General features: G+C 38.3%; 1 protein-coding gene across 6 annotated transcripts in view; it reads right to left on the bottom strand.

Moving 5' to 3' along the window:
- Window positions 1–14,192, bottom strand: part of TBC1D1 (TBC1 domain family member 1) — a 296,435-nt gene that overhangs the window by 117,318 nt on the left and 164,925 nt on the right. For 3 of the 6 annotated variants that reach the window (XM_027836197.1, XM_027836198.1, XM_027836196.1), the window contains exon 12: window positions 9,711–9,850. In XM_027836197.1, the coding sequence (XP_027691998.1) occupies window positions 9,711–9,850 (140 nt within the window). Of the gene's footprint in view, window positions 1–9,710; window positions 9,851–12,248; window positions 12,369–12,952; window positions 13,115–14,192 lie in introns of all 6 variants that reach the window. The other 3 variants (XM_027836195.1, XM_027836199.1, XM_027836200.1) reach the window with 2 other exon arrangements.

The raw sequence follows: 14,192 nt of genomic DNA, 5'->3' as shown, positions 1-14,192 counted from the left end.
CAAGTACTTCCTTTGGTCTCAACATGACATGCATTACCCAAAGGAACACAGTAAACCAAATAAAGAGGAGTAAAAAAGGGAAAAGAAGGGAGGGAGAGGAGAGAGCAAAAAGGGGAAAGAGAGAAAGAGGGAGAGATAGGCATTTGTGGTGTTTGGGGGAAATGGTTCCCTTTAAAAAAAATTTTTGAATAGTCAGTGGAAAACTGAATTATTTTTGCTTTTTAAATAAATTGCTTACACTGCTCTGCCAAAATAAGCACTGATTACAAAATCATCCCATTTACCTCTATTATTAATCCTTCCAAATTTAAAACCTCAGATTTGTAGCCTGAACGCCAGCTGTGAGAAAAGCAGAGCTACAACAATTACGGTGAGGTTTACAGAGCCACTGAAGTCACCCTCCATCACTCACTCCAGCTGATGTACATTTCCTGTGATTTCCAAAGGGGTGCTCTGATGGTGGGGTCATTTGTAGGCGAGGGCTCAAGAGGAGAAAGAAACTCAAGGAAAAGAATAAGAGCTTAAGTTGAATTAGATGAATTCTGTGGCAAAAGAGATCAGGAAACAAGTCCAGGGTTTAGAATCAAAAGGAGGCTCAGTGATCGTCCGGTTCAATGCCCTCATTCTGCAGCAGAAATTCAAGCCTAGGAGAGGTCAAAGGATTTGCCCCAAAGTCATTCGGGTGGTAAAGAGCAGAAGTAGACTCTGAAGCCAGGTAGATGGATTCTTAAGTGTTTCATTTAAACCACCCTGCCTCCTCAGTTGTAAGGCCTCATTTTATTGATCCCCTAAATGAACCTAGTACTTGGGGGGGGTGTCTAATGTGTTTGTTCTTTGAAAGGGGAAGTGGACAGAAAATGCAGGGGTGGAAAAATATACTCTCAAACCCTGAAAAATTGCTATTCACCCCTTAAAGGCCAACTTCTCTATGGTATTTTTCCATGTTGTTTTTTTGTCTATAATAAGCCTCTCCACCCAGGCAAACATAGCAAGACCCTTTCTCTTCCCATTCTTCAATGGACTCCTCATGTAACCTTCTGCATTACAGGTGGAAGTTGTAATATACAAGGTGTCCTAAAATTCTTAGCTTAAAACTGCACTAAGACTTTTGGGACACCCCGTGTATAGCTCTACCATGCTATGTGCATTAGTATCTTATGTCCAAACTATACTGTAAGCCGCTCAATCACACCTGACATGCTTTGTCCAAACATTACATCTCCCTTCAACCCCCCCCATCTCGCACCCTCCTGCCCAGCACAATGCTTTTATACACAGGTGATATTTAGTAAATGTTTGTTGTTTTTATTATCCCAGGATGGAACAGAAGAAATATTCCTTGTGTTTTACCATCAAAAGCTTGGCCCAAATATAACTGTTTAGTCCTTTTTAGTTCCAGATTATTATTTTCTACTTATAAATTTCTGTTTTTGTAGTATATTTATTTGGAGGGATATGAGAGGGCAGGCTGATGTCCTGAGAGCAATCATATTACTTGTTAACCTGGCTCTAACTGGCTGGCACCCAACTTTCATGCTTCCCTGGGTAAGACTCTGCAAGACTGCAGTGCTGAAGAAAGGCTCAAAAGATAAGCCAGTAGGATTTTTAGAATTAGGCAAGCATGAAACCTCCCATGCCAAGATTGTCCTTAATTTCACTTTTCAAACTAAATCATCTTGAAATATAGCACAGTCCTTGGACTTTCTGGTAGAAAAGCTATTATTCTCTCAAGTACAAAATTCATGGCCTGTTGGCATAAATAATTTTCAGGGTTATGAAGACCCATAATTATAGTACTTACACTTATATAAATGTTGTTTTAAAAACCCTTTAGTACTTACTCTGCAAATATTTTCATTTATAAGAATAAAATAAAATTTATTTGAAAAAATAGTCACTTAGAAAAGAATCAAATGTACCCTTTGGACTTATCTGATGACTATAATTTAGATTTATTGGAATTTCCTCACAGCTCCAACAGTTGCAACAACTTTTTGCACCAACTTGGACTATAATGCTTAGAAAACTACAGCAAACACAAAATATTCATTTTAATATATGTTTTACATTTTACAAACTGACTTCAAGTCACAGTTTACAAACTAAGTGCTTTGAAATTCTGAGGTAAAATTTCAGCTCTTAGAAAAACACGCCCATTTAGAAATATGATTTTTTCTTTGAATCAAAACAACTGCTTAAATGATTTCCAATAGTCAAATAATGGTGCTTTAGGAGTTTAATTCCAGAATACCTACAATACAATTATCATCTTGATACTCATCCCAATAGAACCTCTCACTGTACAACTGGCAAAGGAGCCAATGAAATCTTGTTAAACTCATTACTAAATCACTGCCAACAGATTTTGGCCAGCTCCTCTCACCAAAAAAGAAAAGGTCTGTTTGCTGTTTCACTGTCTATACCCCGCTACGTTTCTATTTTTCAATCTGTTGATTTATTTGAATATCAACTTCTCTTGGAAGTTTTGTCCTCAAAGTTTCAGGCAGCAGTTGGGGGTAGGGGAGGGGAGTAGGGGAGAGGAGGAAGAGGGGGAAAGAAAAGGAGAGCAACTGGGGGGGGCGGAGAGGACAGATTTTGGACAAGTCTGAATTAGACAAGTAGGCTGAGAGTCCAAGGAAAAAAGTTTTATTCTCATATTGTCTCTCTCTCCGTCTCTCTCTCTTCACTCTCTCTTTCCTCCTTGCCCCACCCTGCCTCCTTGGGATCCTTTCTCGGTCTGAAGCTCCCAGTCCTCATGGTCTTTTGTCTCCCTGCTGTTCCTTCCCACTACCTTTTCAGAAAGGGCACTGGGAAGAAACTGTATGGAAGCACAGAATAGCCCAGCCTTCATCCCATCCTCCTCGCAGTCAGGAATGTAGGGGGCAGGGGAAAGGCAGGAAGTGCCAGTGGCAGGGGGCCAAGTGACTCTTCAGGAGAATAGCTGGACAGGCAGAACTTTCAAACAATTCCAGATATATGAAAATATGATGTTATTTTCAAAACTTTACAAAGGAGGACATTCCACACTCGCCTAAGGTAACGTATTATATTATTTAAGAACTTTCACTGTCAAGGAATTCATTACACTGAGCCTCTTTAGGTTACTTTTGGCTGCATAATTTTGCCTATGTGGGAGAGAAGGAGGCAAATTCTAGAGGCCACTGAAAATTTCAGCAGGCTGAAAAAAAATCCAAACTATTTGTACAACCATGTTCAAACCATCACTCCCCAGCTGAAACATTTTCAATGATTCTCTCTCCTCCTTAGACTTTCATAAAGTCTAAAACGCCCACGCCTGCTATCTTCTTACTAGCCTGCCTTCCTAATTTTATCCCTTACTCTGAAACATACTTTCCATTCTAACCAAACCACTCTTTATTCCCTGAATCAATCAACCAACAATTATTTATTACCTATTATGTGCCACTGAGGATACAAGTAAAGAATGAAACAATCCCTACTAACTGACATCCAGGGCCTTAGATTCCTCGCCCCCCACTCGAAATAATTTTGTACATATTATATATTTACTTATCTGTGTTCTTGTTTCTCTCAATAGAATGTAAGCTCCATGCGGACAAGGGATGTCTCACTTTTGTCTTTGTGTCTCCAGTGACTAAGATGGTGCTTAATTTTTTTTTAAGGCAATTGACTTGCCCAGGGTCACACAGCTAGTAAGTGTCAAGTGTTTGGTCTGAAGCCAGATTTGAACTTAGGTCCTCCTGACTTCGGGGCCGGTGCTCTATCCACTGCACCACCTAGTTGCCCCTTAATTTTTTTTTTCTAGTCTATTCCTGTGATGATGAGGATCTAAAGTAGATGTGAGCAATATATATCAGAGGCAGGGCTTACACATCCATCATCTTGCCTCTGAGGAAAGCCCTTTACCAATTATTGCATTACCCCTCACCTAGAACTGGTACTTAATATGTACTTTCTTAATTATTTAAATAATATTGCAGGCAAGATTGGATTTAGTGGTCTCTAGGGGCCCTTACACCACTGAACCTCAGGGCACTTACTGGCTATGTGATTAATCTGATATTTTCTTGTCATGGTATAATCATGTTTTGTCTCCTGACCTGGATAAGTAATTTAGCTATGGTCATGAAATCAGACCTAGAAGGGCCTTTGGAAATAATCTAGTTCAAACCCCACATTTTTTAAAATGAAGAAACAGAAGATTAGAGAGGTGAATGAAACTCATGGTCACAGAGTCATCAGAGGGTAAGAACCACACTTCACACATCCTACATCCCCAAAAGAATAAGTACTCAAATATGTGCTATTTGACTTACTGATTATTTAAACTCCTAAATTAACTTGTAAAAACCCAGAAAGGGCAAAAAGGTAGATAATGACAAAAAGCATAAATAGATATGTTTTACATCATTGCATATATATAACCGATATAAAATTGCTTACTGTTTTAGGGAGTAGGGAGAAGAGGGAGGGAGAAAATTTGGAACGCAAAATTTTATATAAAAATGAATGTTAAAAATTCTCTTTACATGTAATTGAAAAAAATATTACTTGCTGGGGGAAAAGCATCAATAAAAATTTTCTTTTTAAAGAAAAGGTCAGGTGATGGCATAAGCATAATCAAGTAGCAGATAAATAGTAGGTACTTTGTCTGCCATTGCGGTTTTCTTGATTTCTATCATTCCAGGCAATCAAATACAATATATTAAGTCTTAACTAAAACTCTTTTAAGTTAAGAATTTTGGGAAATATCTTGGATTGAAAAGGTTGGGTTTTGTTTTTGTGTTGTTGTTTCCTAAATAGGTGGAAGCCTACTCTTTATTCTCCATAGAAATTATGTCCAAAGGAAGGAAAATCGAGAGAAATTTCTTTTTTTCACTCAGGAGAGAAGATCATTCATTATCTCTTATTCTGCCCGCTTCTTAATTCACTTGGATAAAAAGGAAATGTGGAGGTTCAAGGAATTTCAAAAGTTTCAGATATGCTCTGAGGAATGGATCAGATGAAATATGATGCCTAAGGACACAAAGGAATTGAAGGAAAATAAAGAAAACAGGAACTATCAGGACAATGAGAGCAAGCAACAGTGCCACCTTGTGGTGATCATCTTTCAAGCACAATCTTGTAGAAGGTGCAATTGTCAAGATGGGAGATCAGAGAGATTCTATAGACAGACAGTCTGACCCCACCTCCTCAACTGGGGGGTGAGGAAACTGAGGCCCAGAGAACTGTCAAATAATATCCAGTAAGGCAGCGAACACCCAAATAAACGTTACAAGTGGGGACCTTTACCTTTTATTTCTTCCATTTGCCTTTTTTCCTTCCAAATGGGTGAGGTTTTTTTTAAACAATTCATTTCACCATTTCCAGTGATTTTTGTAAAAATTACCCAGTCATACCAGAAACCGTATCAACAGTAGCATCTACAATTTTTATCCAATCCCATAACAGAAGAATATCAAATAGCTATCCAATATAAGACCCTACTTTTCGTTAGGCTACATGTTAACAGCTATTTCTTGATCTTTTTTCATCACTAAAAATACTTATCATTTCATTCAATACACTTAATCCAGGCATAAATTAGGCATATTTACACAGCAATAGTCAACACAAAATCTCTTTGAACCAGAGTACCTCAACGGACTATTGGCTTATACAAAGGGCTTTGAATCATTAAAATGCCCATATCAGTCTAAATTACATTAAGTTTGTTTTTTAAAACTTAACTAGAGATGTAAGGTCTGAAAGTTCTATGTTTAATAGAATATGCAAATACACAAGATGATATGAATTATTTCAAATAAATTCTTAATTGTGATGGTTTTTTCCTAGAATAGGAGAACTCTGCATTTTGGTCTCCTAAAAATGAAAAGTACTTCATTAAGACCAAAATTGTTCCCCAATTCCCTCAGAAAAAAAGATTAAAAGAAAACAGACAGTCAAAAAACACAATAGATTCAATTTCATTAAATGTATTGTCTGATTTCCTTTAGGCTCAGTTCATATTATAATTTTTTTTATATTTTCATAATTATGATTTATAATTTTTTTAATCTTTTCATGACTAAGTCCTAGCTTCCTAATGTATCCTTCAGGACAGAAACTGTCTCATACATCTTTGGATCCCTGTGGCAATAAATGTTTTAACAATGAAAACCTAAATTTGAGGCACACTAGCGAGTGCCTATTATCATGGCTGTTTTTAATACTTTGGAAAGGCCATGTCAGACAGAATGAGATTCCATGTTTCCAGTTCAACCACTTAACAAGCCCTGTGACTCTGAACAAATCACTTAACCTCTGGGAGCCTTTGCTTTCTCAAGGTATGGTACAGGGATAATCATCTTTATCTTCATCATCAGGATCAACATCCCTGCCCTGGCTACCTTACCAGGTTGCTGTGACAATCAAATGGGAAAACATTTTGAATATTTTGTAAAGTACATACAGATGTCAGATCCAATCATCCATGCAGAGTAATCACTGCAAGTTCTTACCTCAACTCCAAGTCTCTGAGGGGCTGTTAATGGGGTGAGAAGGATTTGGTTTATTCTACATAGATCTAGAGGGTAAAAACTAGGAACAATGGAAGGAAGCTACAGAGAAACAGATTTTAGCTCATGGAAGAAACCATGGCACAAAATGGACCACCTAAAGGAGCTGGAGATTTTAACTTGAGAAGATGTAAAGAGGAGGAAGGAAGAGACTGAAGAATTTACCACTAATGTTTGAAGAGCTCTCATTTGCAAGAATGATTAGATTTAATCTATGTAGATGGAGGAGAGATTTAGGACCACAGGGTAGTAGTTACAATAAATAGATGATGATTTATTAAGTCCTGCTACTGCCAAGCACTGTGCTAATCCCCAGGGATACAAAAAGAGGAAAAAGGCCATCCCTGCCTTCAAGGACCTTACCATCTAATGGAGGAGATAATACACAAACAAACACATACAAAGCAAGCAATACACAGGATAAATGGTAAATAATGAACAGAAGCGAAGCACTGGGATTAACAGGGGTTAGGGAAAACAGACTTCAGTATAATTAGATAAGGATAGGGATTAAACCAATGATTTCACAGGTGGAGAGAGTGCCAAGAGAGGAATTTAGCAATGAAAGGTCAAGCCCTTTTCCCAGGTATCATGAGTTGAAAGCAGGAGTAGAACTTCTCCTCTCCCCTTCCTTCTCCTCTCCTCTCTCCTTCCCTCCCTCCCCTAGTCTACACAGCCTTTCTAATAAAATTAGAACTGTCCCAAAACGAAACAGGTTATATCTCAAAGTAGAAAGATCCTACATCAATGGACTTGGCCAAACAGAGGCTAGATAACTATTTTGTCAGACATGTCAAAGAAAACATTCAGCCATTTTGGATAAGATGTCCTTTAAGGTCCCATCCAACTCCAGAATCTAATGCAAGAAGCAATAATACCAAAGATACTGATATGCTTCCCTTCATATATATATAAAGATGAAATTTGGGTGGATTTCAACTTTGTTTTTCCAGTGGTGGAGATGTGAAATACTCAATTAAGCACATACTGCTGTCTGGATCCCCTGGAGCCCCAAGACATGGGTTTGTGAGGAAAACAGCTGGAGTAAGGGATGGATGTAATCCATGACCATGGAACAAAGCTCTTATTTACAAAAGGGATTAGATAAAACATAGGAAAGGCCAAAGAGAAGAATTCTCCATACAAAGCGACTTGGACTATTTGGGCACAGGGATTTCCATTCCTGGCACTCATTTAGCATGACGTTTTACCCCACGGAATCCACAGGTCCAGAATGCAGCAATCATGAGAAATGCACAGGAAAAAAAAAATCCCCTGAATCATTTAAAATGTTTACTAGCAAGAAAACAAAATAGGAACAAAGCATCTGTTCTTCACATCTGTCAAAGAGTGATCTGACTATGAAGGAACCCTCTCCTATTTCTAAGAGTAGTCTCTAAATGATCTATCTTGAAATTGTATATCTTCTTCTCCACTATTTCCACTCACAGAAATAAGCAATTGGGGAGGGGGGGAAGATAAGAGGACAAAAGAGAGCAGAGATTCCTCCAGCGGCCAGAAGCACCAGTTTAAAAGAATGGTCAAGGCTAGAGAACAGACCTGGTTGCTAGGAAAACACATGTTGCTTTTTCCAAGTGCTTAAGCTACTTACAGGAATGGTATTTTGGGGGGCCACTCTCTACTTCCCCTCCCCCATTCCAGCTCTTCATCCCTCTTCCCCCTTCCTTCTCCAAAGGCCGGGAAAGTGGGAAGTAATTCAGAGTTGAGAGTCAGGGTTGGAGGGGAAAGGGGCAGAAGAACAAAAAAGCAGTGCTAAATGGATTGTTTATATTTTGTAATGCTAGCCAAGTGAGGTGGGTAGTGTAGGAACATGTGTCTGAGAATTCCAAGACTAGTTTGCAAGGCTGATAAGCCAGGAAACATCCTGCTGTATCCAGATAACTACATATACTCAGTAACAGAAGTATGTTTATAGGTTCTGGGATACTATGAGAAAGTAGATGGGATATTCTTAGCAATCTAAGACCTCAAAAACCATCATGAAAATAGAAGCTTTCTAAATTAATACAAATGTAAATAATTACATATATTCATTTTTTAAATTATCGTAAATCCAACTAAATATATAAAAGTGAGACTAGTGGAGTCATTCTAAGATACTACTATGGCAGACAGCAACATGAATAACAATGCTGTTAATATTACTAAAGTGCTAACAAGGCTGCCCCTTTCTAAAAATATTTTTCTATCTATTATCTTCATTTCCTGTAAGGGAGGTAGGACAGATAGACTGTCCTTATCTTACAAATGGGGAAACTGAATCACAGAGAGTTTAACTGGCTATAATCATAAAGATAGAACATCAGTATTATACCAATTCATCAAACTCCTGATACTCTGAGCGTCCCACTGGTTCATATGCAACTTAACGTGTTTTAGGCAATGTCATTTGACCTATATATAGTCTGTACTAATCTGAAGTGTGATCATAGAATCATAGCCTAGATGAGGATATGAGGCCCAGGGAGGATCAGAGATTTGTCTCACACGACCCTCATGGTAAGTAACCAACTGCACCAGATTGCCTCCAGTTGTGAGATCTGTAATAACAAAGTTCTACTCTATTTATTTTAAAAACATAAATTCAAAAAGAATCATAACAAAGAAGAGAGAATTGTCAAATTCCTAATTTCAAAATCATGATGGGTATACCTTGCTGCTAAAGTTTGCGTTCTCAACGGATATAAATAAATGTTAACTTACAATCGTAAGAACTTTACTACTTAAAGTTAGTCTTCACATTAATAGCAAACCCAGAAAAATCCACTCAACAAAAGTGCATTATATTCTTTATTTGTAAAAAATTATATTCTTTATTTGAGCAACATGCCCAAGGCCGCAAAGGTACCAGTCACTTTTTAGTGGGCAGAGAGGACAGCCTTCATACATACTCTCTGGGTTGTTAACCCTCTCCATCAGGAAATGTCAAGGCGTTCTTTCTCCCAAAATGCTTTTCAGATAATAAATACTTATTCAATGTTTGCTGAACTTCCTGAAGGCTCAGAATGGAAACATAAAACTTGAGAATGGTTTTAGAAAAGGATCTCACCTGCTTCCATGCAATGCTCAATGCTAGAAAGCAGGTATTTTTAATTAAAGATTAAACTCAAAACAATAGGATATCCTTTCTACTTCCATGGTGGATCTTACCTTCATATCTGCTAGGAGAATCGCACCCTTTCTGTGGAGTTGCCACTCGAAGGAAGATCTGTTGCCTCCACGAATGCCGCCGGGTCTTCAAAGGGTTCTCACTGTTACTATCATGGTGGTGTGTCTTCGATTCAAAGTCCCTATAATTATAGTATAATTGGTGTGTGATTAAATAGAGATCTTATAAATTAAGGCTGTGAGGCTTTTTTAAACCTCTAAATTATAAATTCTCCATGTATATAAATATAACAGTTAATCAGGATTCACTGAAGGTAAGGCGTGTTTACGATGGGCATGGGCAACCAAAGGAATGCAGAACTGTTCTCCTATAGACTCTTTTTCATGTTAAGAGCTATACTGCTCCTATCCAAATTACTTTGATTGCAAAAAATTACCAAATATGGTTAAGCCTTGCTGTTCTCAATGACATTTTGGAAAGCTGAAAGCTCACAAGAGACAGTTACTAAAACTTCTGTTTGTTGTGTTTTCTACACAGTGGGTCACATCAATGTGCTTTGTTTTGAACTGTGTACTTCTGAAATAGCTGTTTATTTATAGGAAATCAACTAGGACAAAGTCATGGAATGAAGCACTTATAAATATTTCATGTTTAAGTGAATATTTTAATAACACATGAATTAAAACTATGACATTGACCATATGACCCATTTTAAAATGAAGAAATAAATCATGTTTTAAATTTTTACTTCCTATGCAGATAACTGTCAGTCTCTCCCTTGACTATCTCATCTACTTCTACTGTTTTAAGGATCACCTTTACACAAGTGAATCCCAATTAGTATATATCTTAAGCCTACCCACCCCTTGAGCTCTAATCCAGTATTTCCGCCTATCTCCTAGATCAGGGGTGGGGAACCTACAGTCCCGAGGTTACATGTGGCCTTCCAGGTCCTCAGGTGTGGCCTTCTGACTGAGTCTAAGTTTTAGAGAACAAACCCTTTTATTGAGGGGATTTGTTCTGTGAAGTCTGGATTCAGTTAAAAGGCCGCACTTGAGGACCTAGAGGGCCACATGTGGCCTTGGGGCCACAGGTTCCCCACCCTTGTCTCAGATATTTCAACCTGGATATTCTATCAATATCTTAACTTTAACAGGACCAGGGTTTAACTCATCTTTTTCCACAAAACCTACTCCTCCTTCCAACTTCCCGATTTCTAATGATAGCACCATCATCATCCCATAAGCTTGGCTTAAAACCTCAGAATCATTTCTTCGTTCTCTCCCTCAACTCAACAGTTATCAAATTCCATCAGTTCTCTCACCATAACAACTCTTAGATTTGGCCATTCTTTTCTATTCCAGAGTTCAAGCAAGCCCTCAGCAGCTCTCCAGGAGGATTACCTGAATGGCTTAATTAGTTTCCCTGCTTGTAGCCTCTTTCCTCTACAATTCATCTTTTGCTCAGCTACCAAAATAATCCTCACAAGGCTCAGGTTTAAACATGGCATTGTTTTGCTCAAAACTGTCTGGTAACTCCCTACTGTGTAAGTGAAAAAGACTAATTCCTTAGTTTGGCATTCAAGGCCTACCACAATTTAGTTCCAACTTACTTATCTAAATTTATTTCACAATACTCAATTCAACAAACATTTATTAAGCACTAACTATATGCAAGCCACCATGGTAGGTACTGCATTTCCACTGCTACTCTCCACAAACTCTACCATCTAATCTAGCTAGACTACTACTAGTTATTCCCTGAGCTCATCCTAAACTCTGCTGCCTCCATATATATTCACATGGACGTTCCAATGTGCCTAGAACTCAATCCTTCACCTAAGTCTGCACAAAGACCAGATCATGTGCCATCTCCTCTGCAAAACTTTCCCTGTTGTCCCTCATTAACATCGAGCTCTTTGTCCTCGAGCTTTCTTCCTCAGGCTTGTCTCATACATACCTTGGCCTTTATCACACCTTGTCTTCCATCCCAACCCAACACCTGCCATCTTCTCTCTACTGCACTCTAAGGTCATTAAGGGTGGGGATGACTTTGTTTTGTTTTTCCAGCCTTTGTATCCCCAAACTTAGCACAGCACCTTGCATAAACAGGTGCTTAATAAACTTCAGAAGAAGTTACTGAATTGGAACTAGGATACTTGTCATTCAACAAAGAGTAAGCAGTCACATGTAATTTTTGGATATACGACTTAGTAAAAAAGCAGTGGTTCAGTAAGTTAGAGAAATAACCTAAAGTTCATTGTCCAAGGATGTTACTAAAGGGCTGAACAACCTGATTTGCCAACTTTTAGGGCCATTTTATAATAACAATGCAAGAATAAACTGTGGCCTTGGCACTGGGATGATGCTATGGTAGCAAAAGAGCCCAAGTGCATGTGAAATTTATTTTTTAAATCAACTCTGAAAAGAAAAACACAGAATAGTTGTTATCAGTGTGGTTCAGCTGCACTAGAATTGATAAGAGCAACTACCCCCATAATGGCTTTTAGAATTCATTCAAAAATACAATCATTAAATGCTTAAAACATCCAGCCTTGATAGCTATAGATAGAACCCTACCTTTTTGCGTTCCTAAAGTCAGAGGTGTTATTTTCATCTACAGGAGCCAAAAATTTTAGAAAATTTGGCACAGAGGAAGAAGAATGAAGTTTTTTCCGCAGGGCATTACGATAGGAGATGCTAAGAGTTCAGTTGAAAAAGTAGAGTTTAGGATAAAGAAATGTAAATACACAAAGCATAAATACAAGCTTAAAAATAAGAGAAAAGCATTTGAGCTTCAATTCCAGCAAGAGTAAAACAAGTAAGAAAACGAAAACTCTACCACTCTAATTTTTTTTTTTAAGTTTTCAGTTGAAAAAATTCAACTGTGAATAAGTGGGGTTCATGGAATGATAAAATACATGCCACGGCCCATCTCCCATTTATTTGTCTTTTTAACTGGAAAAATATTAACGTCATCCTAATACCAGGAAGTCTCTCAGAAAGTATAAATGCCAGGCCTGACGGGAGATCGATAAGTCATCATTATTAGGCGGAGTGGAAAAATGTGACAAACTATTTTAAAAAACTATTTGAGATCAGAACCATTTCCATCATTTCCTACTATTTAATTAAAAACAAATTACTCATGATAACAGACTGAAATGCAATTAGAAACATGGTTCCTGGTAATTCTGAGATGGACATTTCTTCCACTTAGCAACACATCACCTCTATGTTTAATTCAAACAAAGGCAATGAAACTATCACATATGTGCTCTCACCTCTTTGGCACAGCATTCCCACTTTGTTCTCCACTTGAATTATGTTTTAGGTATTTAAAAAAATTTGGTGAGGAGGCTGAGGGATTAAGACGAGGAGGTGGGAGAGCAGGAGCAGAAGGCTGACCTGAGCAGCTTTTAGAATCATCAACAGCTGGGTTCAGGCTAGACAGCAAGTCAACAGAGAGAAAGTATGGGAGGAAGGGAGAGAAAAAAGGAGAGAGTATGTCGGAAGGACAAAATAGAGACAAAATGAAGAAAACAGGTGAGACTCTTTCTATCTCGTTGTTTAAACACAACTAGTCAGTGCTTTCATGCCAGTATCTGTGAACCAATTATTTTTCGCTGCCCTTCACACACCCTTTATAGCTGACATTTCCAAAGGAGTTTTTAAAGAGAGAGGTTACAAAAAATGGTCTGTTAACCGGGTAGAGAAAAAAATGTCTCCAGGCTTTACTGATAGTTTTCCACAGTGCCTGAAGGGGCTTGTTCACTCATTAGTGGTGACCACACACACTTGTGCCCAAATTCAGGTTTTTGGCTCAAGGCTCATGGTAACATACACTTCTGAATTCTCATTTCTAGGAAGTGGATGAACCAACAGCAAAGCTTTTAAACTCAGGCCACTGTAAAATGAGGAACACCCTGTCCAAAGTTACCCCACCTAACTGAAAATGAGGAGATGAGTTTCCAAGGAGGACAAAAAGCAGAATGAGCTCTACTTTCCTTCTGAATGCTGCATATCCTGACTCCTAATCACCTAGGGCAAGCACATTCCATTGCTAAACTGCCTTCCGCCCGGGGAAAATATGCTGGCAAAGGTACAAAGTTCCCACCACCTCATGCTGGCATGGAAGCAGTAGTTCTGGCAAGAGAACCAGAAATCTACCAACAAGAATGTTTCCATAATCGCTGGGAAAGCTAGAAACAGAGTGGGCATGGGAGGAAATGGGTGGTACAGTAAGGAAGGAGAAGCTATTTATGGGCAGGGTTTTGGGGAAAAGAGGAAAGAAACCCCCTGAAGTTTTGTTCAAGGCTACACATATGCACTAGCTTCAGAAGCTATGATTACAATTCTTTAGTTAAATCGCCAAGAACTGATGGAGAACTAATGAAAATGAAGCTGGAAAGGTTAAGGCTTTCACACACTGCTAACTCTTGTGAAGTGAAATACTCATTGTAAAGAAATCGTATTTGTATGGATTATGCAGGATGAATACATCAATATCCCAGCACCACAACT

This window comes from Vombatus ursinus, unplaced genomic scaffold (genome assembly GCF_900497805.2).
Source record: "Vombatus ursinus unplaced genomic scaffold, bare-nosed wombat genome assembly UNPS02014818.1, whole genome shotgun sequence".
Classification (NCBI taxonomy): domain Eukaryota; kingdom Metazoa; phylum Chordata; class Mammalia; order Diprotodontia; family Vombatidae; genus Vombatus; species Vombatus ursinus.
The sequence above is the reverse complement of the archived record's forward strand: the minus strand, read 5'-3'. Positions and strand labels throughout refer to the sequence as shown.